The 19,931-nt window shown below is 42.8% G+C and overlaps 1 protein-coding gene across 1 annotated transcript in view; it reads right to left on the minus strand.

Moving 5' to 3' along the window:
- dnah12 (dynein, axonemal, heavy chain 12) overlaps positions 1 to 19,931 on the minus strand; it is a 239,166-nt gene that overhangs the window by 16,465 nt on the left and 202,770 nt on the right. Inside the window, exons 61-64 of the mRNA XM_067998764.1 lie at positions 17,352 to 17,510; positions 13,430 to 13,574; positions 10,895 to 11,045; positions 7,358 to 7,611 (exon numbers count right to left, since the gene is read on the minus strand). Coding sequence (XP_067854865.1) covers positions 7,358 to 7,611; positions 10,895 to 11,045; positions 13,430 to 13,574; positions 17,352 to 17,510 — 709 coding nt within the window. The remainder of the gene's footprint in view (positions 1 to 7,357; positions 7,612 to 10,894; positions 11,046 to 13,429; positions 13,575 to 17,351; positions 17,511 to 19,931) is intronic.

Genomic DNA, 19,931 nt, shown 5'->3' on the forward strand with positions numbered 1-19,931 from the left:
CCTTGTTAACACAATGTAAAATGGACACCCCAGTTTGTAAACTTGTTCTTTTTAAATAATGGTGTTTGCTTTCAATGTGTATATATTAGAAAAGAGTACATACCTTGTAAAAAATTAAGTTTCAAAAATCACAAAAGATGCAACTATCACACATGTGGTTTTATAGTTAACTGTATTGTATTTGAAATTGGCACATTACTTTTTTGCTTCCTGTATAGCTTACTAAGCCATTTAAAGATTGCTACAGTGAAGCCATCAATACTGATTATTTTTCAAACCTTTGTTATAATAAACACTCAGTATAGAATATATTTTCTGCCACTGTAACCTGTTTAGTTCATTTGCTAGATATTATACTGGATGCCATTGTAAGGAAAGGGTTAATCAGCTGTCTTGAAGTCTGCTAATCATAGAAAGGTTACAGCACGGAATGAGGCCATTCAGCCCATCGAGTCCGCGCTGGCTCTATTCAAGAGCAATCCAGCTAGTCCCACTCCCCCGCCCTATCCCCGCAGCCCTGCATTTTTTTTCCTTTCAAGTACTTATCCAGTTTCCTTTTGAAGACCATGGTTGAATCTGCCTCTTCCACCCCCCCAGGCAGTGCATTCCAGATCCTAACCACTTATTGTGTAAACAAGTTTCTCCTCATGTCACCTTTGGTTCTTTTGCCAATCACCTTAAATCTATGTCCTCTGTTTCTTGACTCTTCCGCCAATGGGAACAATTTATCTCTATCTACTCTGTCTAGACCCTTCGTGATTTTGAATACCTCTAACAAATCTCCTCGCAACCATCCCTGTTCCCAGAAGAACAATCCCAGCTTCTCCAGTCTATCCACGTAACTAACTTCCCTCATCCCTAGAATCATTCTAGTAAATCTCTTCTGCACCCTCTCTAAGGCCTTCACATCTTTCCTAAAGTGTGGTGCTCAGGACTGGACACAATACTCCAGTTGTGGCCGAACCTATGTTTTATAAAGGTTCATCATGACTTCCATACTTTTGTACTCTATTCCACTATTCATATAGCCCAGGATCCCATATGCTTTTTTAACCGCTTTCTCAACCTGCCCTGCCACCTTCAACGTTTTGTGCACATATACCCCCAGATTTTTCTGTTCATGTATCCCTTTTAAAGTTGCGCCCTCTGGCTTACATTGCCTCGCCTCGTTCTTCCTACCAAAATGTATCACTTCGCATTAAATTTCATTTGCCATGTGTCCGCCCATGCCACCAGTCCGTCTATATCCTCTTGAAGTCTTTCACTATCCTCCTCACTGTTTACTACCCTTCCAAGTTTTGAGTCATCTGTAATTTTGAAATTGTGCCCTGTATACCCAAGTCCAAGTCATTAATATATATCAAGAAAAGCAATGGTCCCAGCATTGACCCCTGGGGAAAACCACTGTACACCTTCCTCTAGTCCGAAAAACAACTGTTCACCACTACTCTCTGTTTCTTGTCACGCAACCAATTCTGAATCCATGTTGCTACCGCTCCCTTTATTCCACGGGGGGCCGCAATCTTGATGATAAGCCGACCGTGCGGCACTTTATCAAACGCCTTTTGAAAGTCCATATACACCACATCAACTGCATTGCCTTCATCTACCCTCTCTGAAACCTCTTCAAAAAACTCTATCAGGTTAGTTAAACACGATTTGCTTTTAACATGCTGGCTTTCCCTAATCAATCCACACTCGTCCAAGTGACTTAATTTTGTCCCGGATTATCATTTCTAAAAGTTTCCCCACCGCTGAGGTTAAACTGACTGGCCTTTCATTGCTGGGTTTATCCTTACACACTTTTTTGAACAAGGGTGTAACATTTGCAATTCTCCAGTCCTCTGGCACCACCCCCATATCTACGGATATTTGGAAGATTATGGCCAGTATCTCCACAATTTCCACCCTTACTTCCCTCGGCAACCTCGGATGCATCCCATCCGGACCGGGTGACTTATCTACTTTAAGTACAGCTAGCCTTTCTGATACCTACCTTTCTACCTCGTGGGAATGTGCCTAGACTGTACCCAAATCATCTCCTCTTTGAAGGCCGCCCACTGTTCAATTACAGTTTTGCCTGATTCCAATTTACCCGGGACAGATCTCTTCTCATCCCATTGAAATTGGCCCTCCTCCAATTAAGTATTTTTACTTTAGAGTGGTCCGTGTCCTTTTCCATAACTATTCTAAACCTTATGATACTATGATCGCTGCTACTTAAATGCTCCCCCACTGACACTTGCTCTACTTGGCCCGCCTCATTCCCTAGAACCAAGTCCAGCAATGCCACCTTCCTCGCTGGGCCAGAAACGTACTGGTCAAAAAGGTTATCCTGAACACATTTCAAAAATTCCACCCCCTCTTTGCCCCTTATATTATTATTGTTATCCCAGTCTATATTAGGATAGTTGAAGTCCCCAGTTATCACTACTCTACAGCTTTTGCACCTCTCTGTAATTTCCCTGCAAATTGACTCCTCTATATCCTTCCCACTAGTAGGTGGCCTACAGAATACACCCAGTAGTGTTATGGCACCTCTTTTGTTTCTTAACTCTAACCAAAATAGATTCTGTCCTTGACCCCTCCAGGACATCCTCTCGCTCCAGTATTACAATATTCTCCTTAATCAATACTGCCACCCCCCACCGCCACCTTTCTTTCCTTCCCTATCTTTCCTGAACACCTTGTATCCAGGAATATTTAGTACCCAATCCTGCCCTTTTTTGAGCCAGGTCTCCGTTATCGCCATGACATCATATTCCAAAGTGGCTATTTGCGCCTGCAGCTCACCAGCCTTGTTTACCAAGCATCGTGCATTTACACACATGCACTGCAAACCAGTCCTAGACTTTCTTGTACTCTCTCTTAGTCTGATCCTACCTAATACTGTACTATTACTTGCTCTAGTGCTATCTTTATCTCCCGATCCTTTGTGCCCCTTGTTTCTCCTTTCTAATGCTACATCCTAGTGCCCATCCTCCTGCCAAATTAGTTTAAATCCCCCCTCTCCCACAGCACTAGCGAACCTCCCCACGAGGACATTGGTCCCAGCTCTGTTGAGGTGGAACCCGTCCGGCCTGTATAGGTCCCACCTTCCTCAGAACTGGTCCTTTGCCCCAGGAATCTAATGCCCTCCCTCCTGCACCATTTCTCCAGCCACGCATTCATCTGCCCTATCCTCCTATTTCTATACTCACTAGCGCGTGGCACCGAGATTAATCCGGAGATTACTACCTTTGAGGTCCTGCTTGCTCATCTTTCCTAACTCCTTAAAATCTGCTTGCAGAACCTCATCCCTCTTTCTACCTGTGTCATTGGAACCAATATGGACCACGACCTCTGGCTGTTCCCCCTCCCTCCCCCAGAATGTTCTGCAGCTGCTCAGAGATATCCTTGACCCTGGCACCAGGGAGGCAACATACCATCCTGGAATCACATCTGCAGCTGCAGCAACACCTGTCTGCTCCCCTAACTATAGAATCTCTTATCACTATTGCTCTCCTGACCTTTGTCCTCCCCCCCTGTACAGCTGAGCCACCCATGGTGCTGTGGTCTTGGCTCTGGCTGCACTCCCCAGAGGAATCCTCTCCTTCACCAGTATTCAGAACTGAATACTGGTCAGACAGCGAGATGCACTCAGGGGACTCCTTGCCTGTCTGGCAGTTACCCAGTCCCTCTCTGCCTGCACTCTCTTAAGCTGCGGAATGACCACCTCTTGAAACGTGCTTTCCACGTAGCTCTCAGCCTCGCGGATGCACTGCAGTGACGCCAGCTGTTGCTGAAGCTCTGAAATCCGAAGCTTGAGCTCCTCCAGCTGACGACACTTCCTGCACCTGTGGTTGTCCAGGACATGGGAGGCGTCCTGGAGTTCCAACATGGCACAGGCCGTGCATTTGATGGGTGTGAGCTGCCCTGCCATGCCTCAATTTATTACTAAACTTAACAAAAAAAAATTAAGCCTTAAAAAAAAAACACTCACTAGCTACCAACCAATCAGCTCCTTCCCTTGGTTTATTTATAGTTTTACTAATCTGGTTAATAAACTAATTTAAGTTATTAAATTTAATAAACTAACAGCAGCTTTATGCTCCCAGCTGTTACATTGCTATTGATTTCTCTTTATGTTGTAGCTTTATATTAGCTTTTGGCTATTCAATTTAGATATAGTGACCACTGAACTATTGAATCAAGACTGATCTTAAAGCAATGGTCAGTTTAGACAATAAGCCTAATTAAAAGACTTTCCAGTAATTAGTTGATAACAAGTTCTGCAGAAGTGACTACCTTATCCTTTTCAGAAACAAGAAATTGGTATGGAATGGTATCATAGAAAATTTACGGCACAGAAGGAGGCCATTCGGCCCATTGTGTCCACGCCGGCCGAAAATGAGCCACCCAGCCTAATCCCACTTTCCAGCACTTGGTCCATAGCCTTGTAGGTTATGGTACTTCAAGTGCATATCCAGGTATTTTTTAAAAATGAGTTGAGGGTTTCTGCCTCTACCACCCTTTCAGGCAGTGAGTTCCAGACCCCAACCATCCTCTGAGTGAAAAAATATTTCCTCAGCTCCCCTCTAATTCTTCTAACATTCACTTTAAATCTATGCCCCCTGGTTATTGACCTCTCTGACAAGGGAAATAGATCCTTCCTGTTCACTCTATCTAGGTCCTTCATAATTTTGTACACCTCAGTTAAATCACCCCTCAGCCTTCTCTGTTCCAAATAAAAGAACCCCAGCCTACCCAATCTTTCCTCACAGCTAAAATTCTCCAGTCGCGGCAACATCCTCCTAAATCTCCTCTGTACCCTCTCTAATGCAATTACATCCTTCCTTTTATGTGGTGACCAGAACTGTATGCAGTACTCAAGCTGTGGCCTAACTAGTGTTTTATACAGTTCCAGCATAACCTCCTTGCTCTTATATTCTATGCCTCGGCAAATAGAGGAAAGTATCCCGTGCCTTCTTATCCACCTTATCTACCTGTCCTGCTACCTTCAGGGATCTGTGGACATGCACTCCACGGTCCCTCACTTCCTCTACACCTCTCAGTATCCTTCCTTTATTGTGCATTCTCTTGCCTTGTTTGCCCTCCCCAAATGCATTATCTCACACTTCTCCAGATTGAATTCCATTTGCCACTTTTATGCCAACCTGACCAGTCCACTGATATCTTCCTGCAGTCCACAGCTTTCCTCCTCACTATCAACCACACGGCCAAGTTTTGTATCATCTGCAAGCTTCTTAATCATGCCCCCTGCATTTAAGTCCAAATCATCAATATGTATCACAAAAAGCAAGGGACCTAGTACTGAGCCCTGCGGAACCCCCACTGGAAACAGCCTTCCAGTCACAAAAACACCCATCGACCATTACCCTTTGCTTCCTGCCACTGAGCCAGTTTTGAATCCAACTTGCCACTTTCCCTTGGATCCCATGGGCTTGTACATTTTTGACCAGTCTGCCATGTTAGACTTTGTCAAAAGCCTTGCTAAAATCCATGTAGACTACGTCAAATGCACTACTCTCATCGACCCTCCTTGTTACCTCCTGAAAAAATTCAATCAAGTTAGTCTGACACAGCCTTCCCTTAACAAATCTATGCTGACTGTCCTTGATTAATCTGTGCCTTTCTAAGTGGCGGTTTATCCTGTCCCTCAGAATTGATTCCAATAATTTGCCCACCTCCGAGGTTAGACTGACTGGCCTGTAATTACTTGGTCTATCCCTCTCTCCCTTTTTAAACAATGGTACAACATTAGCAGTCCTCCAATCCTCCGGTACCACGCCTGTTTCCAGGGAGGATTGGAAAATGATGGTCAGAGCCTCCGCTATTACTCCCTTGCTTCTTTTAACAGTCTGGGATACATTTCTTCCGGGCCTGGTGACTTATCTACTTTCAAAGATCCTATTCCCCTTAATACTTCCTCTTTCACTATGTTTATCCCATCCAATATTTCGCACTCCTCCTCCTTAACTATTATGTCTGCATCATCTCTCTCTTTTGTGAAGACAGACGCAAAGTATTCATTAAGAACCATACCAACATCTTCCGCCTCCATGCATAGGTTACCTTTTTGGTCTCTAATTGGCCCTACTCTTTCCTTAATTATCCCCTTGCTCTTAATGTATTTATAAAACATCTTTTGGATTTTCCTTGCCAGTATTTTTTCATGCCCTCTCTTTGCTTTCCTAATTTCCTTTTTAATTTCACCCCTGCACTTTCTATACTCCTCTAGGCTTTCTCTAGTATTCAGCTATCGGTGTCTGACACAAGCTTTCCTTTTTTGTCTTATCTTACCCTGTATGCTCCTTGACATCCAGGGTGCTCTAGATTTGGCAGTCCCACCCTTTTTCTTTGTGGGAACATGTATAAGATAATAAAATTGAGAACTCCTTAAAACTAAAGTTATTGCACAGACATAGAACAGGCAGAACAGATCCCTTTGTTAGGAAGGCTTTGAAGCAGCACTTGCCTGAGAAAGACCATAGATCTGGAAAGTTAGGGAGTGCAAGTTAAGTAAAGGGAGTTATGGATCTGTGTGCTGCAAGGACAGGACAATCAATTCGGTGCTCAATGATAACTATCTAATATAACTATGAAACATGCAAATTGTCACATACAAGTGGTGAAAAAGGGTATAAAAAGCTGGTGTTGGGACAAATACTTTGGAATTCGATTAAGCTCTGACCAACCAAGTACACCAAGCTTGGAAATGTAATGTGTTTTGAATTTCTCGACTAAAACTCTCACGGTTTTATTGTAAGTGCTGCTGTTAAGTGTACGTTTAATTAATGTATGCTTAATAAATCTGTGAACATCTGACATTCAATGCTGTGAACCCAATTACTTGGAGGAGTAAATTATATGTAAGAACAACCATTCTCTAACACCATTTCAAGATACAAAAAAGATAGGCTGTTACAAAGTACAGTACTTTTAAGTCAAATTACTGAATAAAACACTGATATCTAGGACACTATGCCTTAACATCTTTATTAACCTAAGCATTAGCAAAGCAAATTCCAATGATTTTATTATGTTAAATTAGCTTATTAGAATTTCTAAAGCTTATTATACACCCATATAGATCTTGTTCATATAGTTATTTGGCTGATAATTGTTTGTAGTATGAGAAGAGGTTGTAGAATTGGATGTTCCTGCACATACATTATTATGGTTTAAAAACACTATCCATATGCCATATTTGCCCTTGTAGAATTGTTTTTAATTGACGAATACAAATATTTTGATAATTGTTGACTCTGAATGTATTGCAAAGTCTAAAATAAAATAAAACTTTTCAGCAATTGTTTTTGTGTTATGGACCACTTGGTAGCATCTTCTTGAATACCTTAGGAGATGGATAACTAGTGAGCCAGAGCCGAAAGTCTGGATGGCAGGTCTCGCTGCTGAATTCCTCACAAATCTTTTCCAGTGTTGGCATCCAGGACACAGCAAGGTGGCAGTTCTGCAGACATACCCAAGTGCCGTCAAGCATACCATCTTTAATCATTTTGGCAGCGATTGGACCTTGTCCCTGACCAAGTGAGATGGACTGGAACTGACTTCCATCCATATTCTTATCATTTGCTAACTTCAGTAAACCTGCAAAGATTTGGATTAAAATGGCAGAAGATGGATTTTGATTCCATAATTGGCTCACATGCAAATTAAGGCTATAAGTTTAGCTCTAGATTCTAACTTGTGCAGTGGAAAAGACAAATATATTATAAATATCTAAATAGCACTATTATACAGTAAAATCCTGCTGGGTACTGGGGAAAGGAGTATTGAATATGCATATAACTGGTTAAGTGCAATTCAGTTTGAAAGCTACATGCGTAAAAACAAAATATTTGCTATCACAGTCTGAAAACAAGGAAGCTAGCAGGTTCAACCCCTGTGTTGTTAGCTACAATCCTTGGTCTGTGTTGTTAGCTACAATCCCTGGTCAGCATCGTTAGCTACAATCCCTGGTCTGTGTTGTTAGCTACAATCCCTGGTCAGCGTCGTTAGCTACAATCCCTGGTCAGCGTCGTTAGCTACAATCCCTGGTCAGCGTCATTAGCTACAATCCCTGATCTGTGTTAGCTAAGCTCAGCCAAGGGATACTGGAGGAACTACAATTTGCCTAAGTGTTTCAGGCTTAGTGAGGGCAAAAATCAGCTAAGTGTCCACATCCTGATCACCACCCAGTGACACTTTTGGAAAATGCACTATGATGCCTCCATTCCATGGTGAAACAGCTTGCCAACGCTCACTGTGGAGGCTCACACATGGAGAGCAGCTCCTTAGGCTAGTACAGGAGAGCTGCTGGTGCCAGTGGAACCACACTAGATCTGAGTCAGAAAAGAGGTATTTTCTCAGGGGAGAAAATCAGAGAAAATAAATCACTAAAGACTCAGTTTCATAGGAACATAGGAACAGGAGTAGGCCTTTCAGCCCCTCGTGCCTGCTCCGCCATTTGATAAGATCATGGCTGATCTGTGATCTAACTCCATATACCCGCCTTTGGCCCATATCCCTTAATACCTTTGATTGCCAAAAAGCTATCTATCTCAGATTTAAATTAAGCAATTGAGCTAGTATCAATTGCTGTTTGCGGAAGAGAGTTCCAAACTTCTACCACCCTTTGTGTGTAGAAATGTTTTCTAATCTCGCTCCTGAAAGGTCTGGCTCTAATTTTTAGACTGTTCCCCCTACTCCTAGAATCCATAACCAGCGGAAATAGTTTCTCTCTATCCACCCTAACCGTTCCCCTTAATATCTTATAAACTTCGATCAGATCACCCCTTAACCTTCGAAACTCCAGAGAATACAACCCCAATTTGTGTAATCTCTCCTCGTAACTTAACCCCTGAAGTCCGGGTATCATTCTAGTAAACCTATGCTGCACTTCCTCCAAGGCCAATATGTCCTTCCGAAGGTGCGGTGCCCAGAACTGCTCACAGTACTCCAGATGCGGTCTAACCAGGGTTTCGTGTATCTGCAGCATAACTTCTGCCCCCTTGTACTCTCGTCCTCTAGATATAAAGGCCAGCATTCCATTAGCCTTCTTGATTATTTTCTGCACCTGTTCATGACACTTCAATGATCTATGTACCTGAACCCCTAAGTCCCTTTGGACATCCAATGTTTTTAACTTTTTACCATTTAGAAAGTACCCTGTTCTATCCTTTTTTGATCCAAAGTGGATGACCTCACATTTGTCTACATTGAATTCCATTTGCCACAGTTTTGCCCATTCACCTAATCTATCAATATCCCTTTGTAATTTTATGTTTTCATCTACACTGCTTACAATGCCACCAATCTTTGTGTCATCGGCAAACTTAGATATGAGACTTTCTATGCCTTCATCTAAGTCGTTAATAAATATTGTGAATAATTGAGGCCCCAAGACAGATCCCTGCGGGTCTCCACTAGTCACATCCTGCCAATGTGAGTACCCTATCCCTATTCACTGTCGCCTTTCGCTCAGCCAACTTCCTAACCAAGTCCGTACTTTTCCCTCGATTCCATGGGCTTCTATCTTAGCTAACAGTCTCTTATGTGGGACCTTATCAAATGCCATCTGGAAGTCCATATAAATAACACCCATTGATATTCCCCTGTCCACTACTTTAGTCATCTCTTCAAAAAATTCAATCAGGTTTGTCAGGCACGACCTACCTTTCACAAATCCATGCTGGCTGTCTCTGATTAACTGAAAATTCTCAAGGTGTTCAGTCACCCTATCCTTAATTATAGACTCCAGCATTTTCCCCACAATAGATGTTAGGCTAACTGGTCTATAATTCCCTGGTTTCCCTCTCTCTCCTTTCTTAAAAAGCAGAGTGACATGTGCAATTTTCCAATCCAGAGGGACAGTTCCTGAATCTAGAGAACTTTGAAAGATTATAGTTAGGGCATCTGCAATGTGCTCACCTACTTCCTTTAAAACCCTGGGATGGAAACCATCTGGTCCTGGGGATTTGTCACTCTTTAGTGCTATTATTTTCTTCATTACTGTTGCTTTACTTATTTTAATTTTATCGAGTCCCTGTCCCCGATTCAATATTAGTTTTCTTGGGATTTCCGGCATGCTGTCCTCTTTTTCTACTGTAAATACTGACGCAAAGTAATTGTTCAACATGTCCGCCATTTCCCCATTGTCAATGACAATATCCCCACTTTCAGTTTTTAAGTGTGTAGGATTAACAAAGCATACCACAATTTATACTATTACATTCAAGCTGTACTTTCAACCTTTATTTAGTTCATTTGACTCCCATATGAAAAGATATTAGCCAACATTCTAATCTTACTTTTTATCTTCCACAGACCTGGAATTGCAGAGAAACTTGCATTAAAATGAACAAGCATGACTTTGAAATGAATGGGAAAAATTGTAAATCTTTGCACATAAGTGAATTTTTCACATAACTGAACAGATGTTACTTAAAAAGGAAAGAGCATGTGAAGGTGAAAGTTGAAAGGGGTTAACTATTTACTGTCACTTAGGAACTTTTCATTAAAAATACTGAAATTCAGCTTCTATACTATCTGGCATATATAATTGGCATTTATGTCTAGGGCTTTGGTATGAGGTTCAGAAAATTAAGAATTCAAAGAAACAAGCAGACAATAATAGTTCAAGCTCCAGTGAAACTTATCGAAAGTTAATGGAAGTATTGTATGCATTGTTGTTTGGACATGGATTTCCCAATTTACGGACGTAAGAAAACAATTTTCCTCCCACATTATTTGGTTCTTTTTCTCCCATTATATGATGGCAATATACAGTTTGTTAGGAACTGAACAAATGCAGAAGAATCATTTTCTCCCTATTAAATTTTACAAAGAAATGGCTGATGTGAGAGAGACAGCAAATATCAAACCTACTCACTTGCCATTGGATCAGCCCCCGGAGAGAGTATAAACAAAAGTGGTACTGTGGCGTTGGAATCCCCATAACTCTTTGCTAAATCAAATGGAGGTGGATCCACAAATCTCTTTCCTAGTTTATCAGTAACAAAATTTGCCACTGCTGGAATGATCTGAAAGGCAGAAAATGACATTTTTAAAAAGATACCCCAAAGATTTTCTTAGCACTTCCTCAATTGTTCAAATTAGCTTGTTCCACAGATATCCAGGTAGACATAAGTAACTTTTTCAAGCAGATAATTACGCAAGTAAAAGAAAAGAAAGTGAGTAACAGCAAGATAAAGCCAGTTTCAAGTATTTCTCAGAAAACTTGGATATTGAAAATAACTTTTGCCCCTCCCCCATTAAGTAGGTTATGCATAGAAATTTAAAACAACTTGTTCATCACAAGTCAAATACCTCTGCATTGGAATTCTAAAAAGGAAGAAAATGATCGTGCAAAAGAGATGTTGTGGTGCATATTCCACCATCCCCCTTCTAAAAAGGCTCCACATTGGTACAGTTTGATGTTAGTACTTGCAAATGATGTTGCATTTGTTAACTACTAGAGACATTTATATTCTTTTGTGAGATGGTTCTGGTTAACTGTAAATATTGATAATTCAGAAAAATTATATGGAAAGAAAATATTAAGATGGTAAGAAACTGATCATTTTAAAATGCCACAAAAGTATTTCAAACTTAATATCAGGTAAGAAAAAACAAAATAGTCCATTGAGTAGGCTACTCAGACAAGCCAGGTAGTTCTCCATTTTACAATAGATTCAAAGAATTTAAATTATAGTTCAACTTCTGGTAGCTGCGTAATACTTGAAATATTAGACTGGTTTAGTCCTACCTCTCAATGCCATCCTGACAGACTTTGGGAGAAGTAGAAGACTGGCAATTTACAGGAGAGTTTATCTAATGTAACTGTACGATGGGAAAAAATTTGCAGGGTGATGGGGAAAGGGCAGGGGAGTGGGACTAATTGGATAGTTCTTTCAAAGAGCCGATACAGGCATGATGGACCGAATGGCCTCCTTCTGTGTTGTATCAGTCTATGATTCTATGTGTTGGAAAATCTTAATTACATGTAACTGAACAACAACAGCCACCGAAAAGTTTATAAATTTGATGGGAGAAGGAAACCAGAGAGAAAAAGGAAGTGTACATCTCAAAGTACGGGGGAAAAATCAGATCGGACCACTTGCTTATACTTTGGGCACTCATTTTCACTAGCTGGAAACAAGATTAGCAGAAACAGAGTTCATTTAGAGGTTTATGTAATCTATGCTATTAGAGAGTGCAGATTTAGCAAATCATTTTGCAGGATAGGTAGTTTAGGTCATTTATATAGTTGAGATTCTGCAGGCAGTCAGCTTGCTTAAAATTATCTTGGGTGTAGTATCTAATTGGAATCTAATGCAACACTCTCCGTACAGCCTTCCATAAAAAGTGTGTCAGCTTGGCTCAGTTAGTGTGGTTCTAGCCGCATGCACAGTTTTGTAATCTACCAGGCTTGTAACCAAGGTTGACACTCCAGTGCAGTACTGATCGAATACTGCATTGTCAGTGGAAATAACCTTCAGATAATATGTTAAACTGAAGCCCCATTTATCTTTTCCCATGGTTCATGGTAGTGCAGTGGTTTTGATACTGAACTAGCAACCAAGAGATTATGATGGTGAAATTTGACTTTGGCGGGGGCACAAAACAGTTGGAACATCAATGGAAAGGAAAATCGGACAGTGTGTACAGTTGGTGCCGATCTGTTACCGCCCCATTTGCACCCCCGCTGAAGTTGAATTTCACCCCGTGAATGCAAATTTCATCTTTGCAAGTTGTGAAATTGAGTTCAATAAATCTGGTATTTTGTGGCCTGGCACCTTGAAAATGGCCTTGAAAACTGCCAAATGTTCATAAAAATCCAATTGGTTTACTAATATCCTTCAGGGACAGGAACCTACCACTTTTATCCAATCTGGCCAACACATGTCTCTAGTCCCATACTATGTGGTTGACTCTTAATGCCTTTAAGGCAACTAGAGATGGCCAATAAACGCTGACTTGCCAGTGTTGCCCACATCCAAAGAACAAAAAAAAGTGAATATTAAACATCTCATGTCACTAAACGGAGGAAGGAGTTCCAGTACCAAGCCAAAATTTCTCCCCCAATACCAGCAAAAAACGCAGATTAAGTAGTCACTCTCTTGGTGCAAAATGGCTGCCACTATTCGCTGCACTTCAAAGTAGTTCAGTTTTGAGGTGTTAAAATGCTAGAAAGGGGAGCCTGTGTTCCAAAGTACAGGATAGTGGAACCCAGCAGTAATAAAGGCAGCTTTTCTGGAGAAGAAAGGTTCTTCTTCTTACTTGACTTTGTTCAAGTAATATGTCAAAAACACTATTTACTGTCAGAAGTTGTCTACCTATTGCATCAATCTTCCTTGAGAAAAAGTCAAAATCTTCTGAAAGCATTCCATTATTGGAAAACATGTATTTGTTTCTCTTTTTTTACCTTGTCAGGTCTAAGCGCCCTCAGAACAATCATCTTCTGAAGTTCATTGATATCTTGATTCCATGGTTTTGGTAAAGGGAAAGTGTGTGGGTCTTTACTTTCATAGATCTTGTGCCATTCTCTATCAAACTTAGCGATATGATCCCTAATTGGAAAATGTGGAAATTGATAAACTTTGTTTTTTACATTTTGCTATTTTTAAAATGCTATTGCTTTCTAACCACTCACATGAAAACAACAATACAATTTGGCAAAGCTAATAAAGTTATTGGTTTGTTTGAACTCTATAGGCATATCAAACCAAAACCTAACACAATGAACCTCTATAACTCTAACATCTGTTAAATGATGAAGGAAAAATGTGCAAATATGCACGATATTTTTAGTTCACAAGTTAGAAATATTAAGTTACACAATTTTATTTTAATGACAAATGTAGTCCATAGGCAAGTGCAATTATAAAATGAGCAGATCAAGGGACCATTTCTCTGCTTATAGTCTTCACATTCTTAATGGTGCTTAAAAAAGATTGGTCATGGGCAGTAATAATTTTTAATCCATGCTCTCCACTTAGCCATTAATTAGTGCATGTTACCACTATTCTTATAAGCAATGGTGAGCCTGGTCATTTAATGGCTGCTTAACACTTTTAAGGTATCAACAACCAGGCAAAAATGAAAAAGTAGCAATGTCCATATACTGAACTGTTCTGAGTGAAGACCATGCTGCTATGGCTGCAAGAAAGTAGAGCAAAGCATGATTTATAGGTCGTGAAAACCGGGAAGTGATGGATGCAGTTACTGAAAATCACCAAGATCTCTCCAGTGCTCTCAGCTTTAGCATCACAAAAGCTTGCTGGAAGCACGTGTGGCAGCAGAGGGTAAATACTGTTTCAAACACTATGGGCTCGAATTTAGCAGGCCTGCGGGTTCCCAGCGGGTGGTCCTCCGGGAGCGTGGTCAACACGCTCGGCGAAATTAGTGGGTTGCCCGCACGATCGTAGCAGGCAACACACTAATAGGAATCAATTACCTGCTCCTCCGGGGTCCACGGCGCTGGTCTGCGCGTCGGGCGGGCTGCGCATGCGCAGTACAATCTGTCAGCTGGAGGCTCTCTAGTTAAAGGGGCAGTCCTCCACTGACAGATGCTGCAACCAATGGGACAAATTGCAGCATGGAGCAGCCCAGGGGGAAGGCTGCTCCCAGTTTAATGATGCCTCACCCCAGGTATCATCAGATGGGGTGAGGAGGAGGGGGAGGACACAGATCTTCCCCCCGGCGGGCGGGAGGAAGCGGCCTGCCTCTGCCACCAAGAAGGCCTGGCTCGAGGTGGCAGAGGGGGTCACCTGCGCCACCAACATATCGCCCACCTACATACAGTGCAGGAGGCGCTGCAATGACCGCAGTAGGTCAGCCACAGTGAGAACACGAAGTCTTTCCCCTACACTCCGTCTGCCACAACACTGCCCCCACCCCACATCTCCTTCGGCACCGCCAACACTACTCTGTCACATCACCCTTCATACCCACTCAAACCCCATCCTCATCTTACCTCCACCTACTCACCTCGCCAGTACTCATCCTGCCACTAACACGCGACCCAATCCTCATACAATCTCATTGCTCCATCCCATACTCAACCTCTCGTGCATCTCCCTCACGGCCAGCCTCACTCAACCTGCCACCACCTGTGCTGCAGCCACAGGGCATGCATCACATATGTGCAGTAGGCAGCGTAAGGCAAACGTGTCGTGAGCATGAAGGGGGTGCACAAGGGTGTCTGAGGGTTTGTCCTGGGTGTTACCTATATTGAATTTCAGAGCAACAAACAGCACACATTATATTGACACCACCACAGCCATGTCTCCGCGAATCCTGTCCGTTGTGTCCAATAATGCCCGCTCCTGGGTATCACTATGAGGACCCACCACTGATGCCACCCATCGTGTTACTGCAGAGTAGGTGCAGGTGTATTTGCAGGGCTCTTCCGCGCAGACGACTGAGAGACATCGGCGGTGTAGCCGGCTGCACCCTGGAAGGATGCGGAGGAGAAGTTGTGGAGGGCAGTGGTGACTTTGACAGCGACAGGTAAGCAGTTGGTGCTGGGGCCAGCCAGGAGCAGCTCGGCATGAAAGAGCCTGCAGATCTCCACGACTACATGTCGAGCGAATCTGCGCCTCCCTGTGCACTGCTGCTCGGAGAGGTCCGGGGAGCTGCGCCTCGGTCTGTGGACCCTGCGGCGAGGGTAGTGCCCTCTGCGATGCGTCTCTCCCTGGCGGTAGCCCTCCCTCCTGCTGTGCAGGTGGGCGTGCAACAACACCGTGTTGGGGGGCTCCACGTCTCTGCGGCGGACGGCGTGGACTGCGAGGCTGCTGGGGCTGGTCATGCTCTTCGTCCTCCGAGGGTGTCCACGCACCACCCATCTGGCAGGTGTTGGTCTGAGGGGTTGTGCAGGGTAGGTGGGTGGTTCCTCGCACTAGGGCTGCGGTTTCATGTCGGTCTGTCCTCTGGCTTGGCGGGGGGTGGTGGAGGGCAGGGGTTGCCCTATGTGACGCGGTGGCCTCCTGCGTGGGTGAGGGCTCTCCCCCGTGGAGTGCACCTTGGCACCTGCCACAGGCTGCTGGCTGCAACACGCCTGGTTGGAGAGAGACTGTTTCCCCCAGTGTGGGAAACTCACTGCCTTGAACCCAAAATCCCACACTTCCTCTTTTGACAGCTGCTTCAGCTCATTAACTGACCTCAACAAGCAAGGTAAGTACTCTCAAATGGAACCCCGCTGGCTTTAATTGCGCGCGCAGCCCCGCACGTCAGCGCGGTACCCGGAAGTGGGTGGGATTTCGGCGCGATCCGGTCACGTGACCGGATATCGGGATTTTCGGGGCCCCCCCGCTGGAAACCCGCAGGTAACCCGACGCGAAAATCGAGCCCTATGTGTACCTCCAAGGGCCATTGAAAATAATTGGAGATTTAAGAAGAGTCAAAAATGAATGAGATTTTCCCAGTAATTTGTGCTGGATATGGCTAATAAACCCTTAATTAGACAGTCAATATAGTCTTTTACGCCTGACGCTAAAGCCAAAGCAATATGTTTTTCACTGCTAGGAGGCAATAAAGGACAAATCCTATAAGATGAATGTTTTAAAATGGTGTATGAATAAGCTAAAAACACATTTGTAACATTGTGCAGATTTTACTTACTACACATGACCAGAACTGGGCACTACATAGTCAAAACAGTTGAAGATAAATCATGATCAAACTGTACAGTGTGCTCGTCAGACCACATAAGACTTTGAATCAAGTGTTTTGACTATGTAGTTTAACATTTTGTTGACTGCAGCTCTGTATTGGTTGGACATTCTTCACATCAAGTCTACTAAGACTCAAGTTCCATTTCCACATCATCCTTCGTTATTCCATCACCATTCATGAAGTATGTGTGTTGCTTATTTTTCCATCCTATGTGCAGTATTTTACACTTGACAGCATTTCAAAAACAAAGAGGACAATAAGAAAGTATGTAAAACCCATACAAAATATGGAAGCAGAAAGTGAGAAAGACAAACAAAATTGAAGAGAGGAAGACAGAAAGAATGAGTAAGGAGACAAAGAAAGGTTCAGCTACAGGAAGAGAAAAATACAAATGTTATTATTGTCCCATAAGCAAAACCACAGGAGATCAACTAGTTATTGAAAAATAACAGACATATGGGAATATTTTTAAATGTCATTTCATTTCATGGTTTAGATGACAGTTATAAATTAATCCAGTTGTGATTCCTTTAATGAGATTCCTGCCTTGTAATTATTCCTTAGTACTTTTATTCTGACTGCAATGTGATCCCTTAAAACCATTGAGACGGAATACCATCTTGTAACTGTGACAAGTCTGGCAAAAACATTTTAATTAAATTAACTATTACCGTAGCCCTTTTAAGTGTGGTAGATCACTTGCACGACAGAGCTCATCCCAGCTTTTATCCGGGAGCCAGGATGGATCAGGGTTTTGTAGTTTGTTCTGTAGTCCCACTCCTCCTGTCAGCAGGAACATAAATTCCTGGTAATCGATATCATGTCTTGCCCTAAATGAAAGTGGAAAAGGAAATTATTAATTTATGCAAACTTATTACAAAACCAGAGGTTATACTTTGTAATTGTATCTAAAGACCTCATAGTGGACAAAATATCTGTGCTTTAATTCCAATATGTTAAGGATAGAACTGATGAAAACAGGGTCAAGATTGACTAAAATGGCACCTCACACATCATAGGTTCCATTACTGGCTGCAGCTTACTTTCTAGCGAGTTACAGTGTATAGTAAAGAACATTGGAGGGTAATATGGATGTTACAAAGCTAGAATCACCATACACTGATATAGCCTGGCGTGGTTCAATTCAGAAAAACAGTATATCCTTACAATAGTAATACTATTAAAATGTTTAACTTTGGAATTACAAAACTGTACCCTGACAATCCACAAGGCCAAAACACCAGTGTTGTGCCCCATAGCCAGGACTGCCACCCAACGATCTTCCCCAGCACTGACCCCACCATAAATAGCAGGGTCAGCTCATTTGAATATGCACTGCCATCGGATGAACCCAACTCCCAAGTAACATGCAAGTACTGCAATTGGGTGAATGGAAATTGCAAACTAAGGTCTTGAATGGCTGGGAAAACAGCAGGGAAGTAGTGAATATATTGCCAGGCTGAGGTTACTGTCAGGTAGATGGCTCATTTAAGTTTTGTGGCACTTTTAAAGCATATTGTCAAATGGAGGACCTGGCAGAGGCACCCAAGGAAGGGAGCATGGAGCTGGTAGGAGGCAGAAAAGAGTGTAACATTTCAATCAGACAACCTTCAAACCTGGATGAGATGCAGTAAAGGAGAGAAAAACTGTTAGGTGCCCATGGGAGAAAGCCAAAAAGAAATGGCTCATGTGCCATGTGAAGGGAGGTGGTAGTGGTAGTGGCATGCCCTTCCCTTCAGAACTACAGGCCAGTGGTGGAAAATGTTCAATGGCCACACAATGTCAGGGAAGATAACACATCGGCCACTCTGCCTTTTCTTGCTTGGACACCATGGGTACAAACAAACTATTCCCCTTCTAAAATTGTTAACTGCACACATCACCCTTCAAATTGCACTGTGGTTAAGTGTTTCACTAACTCTGTTTCTGATACGTGTCACCATTTCTTCTAATAGAACCTGCTGCATGTAGAACCATAAAACCCCTACATCTACTTTATCAGGGTCATATTGCAGATCTATTGCATTAGCTGTCTGATGTCACCTGGAAGACATCCCTCAAATAGCAGCCTCACCTAATTCATTCAGTCTTGTTACAGTTGAAACTTGCATACAAGGCACATGAAAGGCAGAGCACCGGAGAAGGCATTCTAGACATCAGAGAGCTGATCTCCGACAAGCATCAGGCCATACAACTGCAGAGGAGGCAATGAGCTCTAGTCATGGGAGATCAAGTGGCAGGTTCATGGGTGTAGATTTAAGACAGTCGCCGTGGCAACCCTGTGAAGCAGCACACAGCCAGAAACTTTTATACCCTTCTCTTTCTCTTAGTCTCAAGGGGGTTATGCTAGCTCATTAATAGCTTATGCCTTCCTTTCCTGCAGGTCCATCACAGCAACAGGGGGCAGAGGATGAAGAGGTGGACGATGATGACGATGAGCAGGAAGGCTGAAACTTATTGTTCGTCAGCTTTGAGGATGGCAACAAAAAGATGTTGATAATGAGGCTAAGTAGGATGCCGAAGAAAAGACCACACAGGAGTCCCTGGAGCAACATCCTGCGTCATGTTTGTCTGCCACAACCCCTCGATGTCACCCCCTGCATCACTTGCTTTCTAACTCTTATGCCCCAACTCAGATACCGTCACTCCAAGGGGAATTAGATAGTGTTATTGAGAATGTGGCACCAGATGATTCATCGAGTCTACAGCATAGAAACAGGCCATTTGGCCCAACTGGTCTATGCCCGCGTTTACGTTCCACACAAGTCTCCTCCCACCTTACTTCATCTAACATCATCACGTACCCTTCCATTCCTTTCTCCCTCATGTGGTCATCTAGCTTCACTTTAAGTGCATCAATGCTATTTGCCTCAACTACTCCTTATGGTAGCGCTTTCCACATTCTTACCACTCCTTGGATAAAGAAGTTTCTCCTGAATTCCCTATTGGATTTATTAGCGACTATTTTATATTTATGACCTCTAATTTTGGACTCTCCCACAAGTGGAAACATTTTCTTCCAGTTCTGACAAAAGGTTTTTGACCTGAAATGTTAACACTGTTTCTTTCTCCACAGATGCTGCCTGACTCGCTGAGCTTCTCCAGCATTTCTGTTTTTATTTCAGATTTCCAGCATCCGCAGTATTTTGCTTTGGAAACATTTTCTCTACGTCTACCCTATCAAATCCTTTCATTATCTTAAAGGCCTCTATCAGGTCACCCCTCAGCCTTCTCTTTTCCAGAGAAAAAAG

This window comes from Heptranchias perlo, chromosome 17 (assembly GCF_035084215.1).
Source record: "Heptranchias perlo isolate sHepPer1 chromosome 17, sHepPer1.hap1, whole genome shotgun sequence".
Classification (NCBI taxonomy): domain Eukaryota; kingdom Metazoa; phylum Chordata; class Chondrichthyes; order Hexanchiformes; family Hexanchidae; genus Heptranchias; species Heptranchias perlo.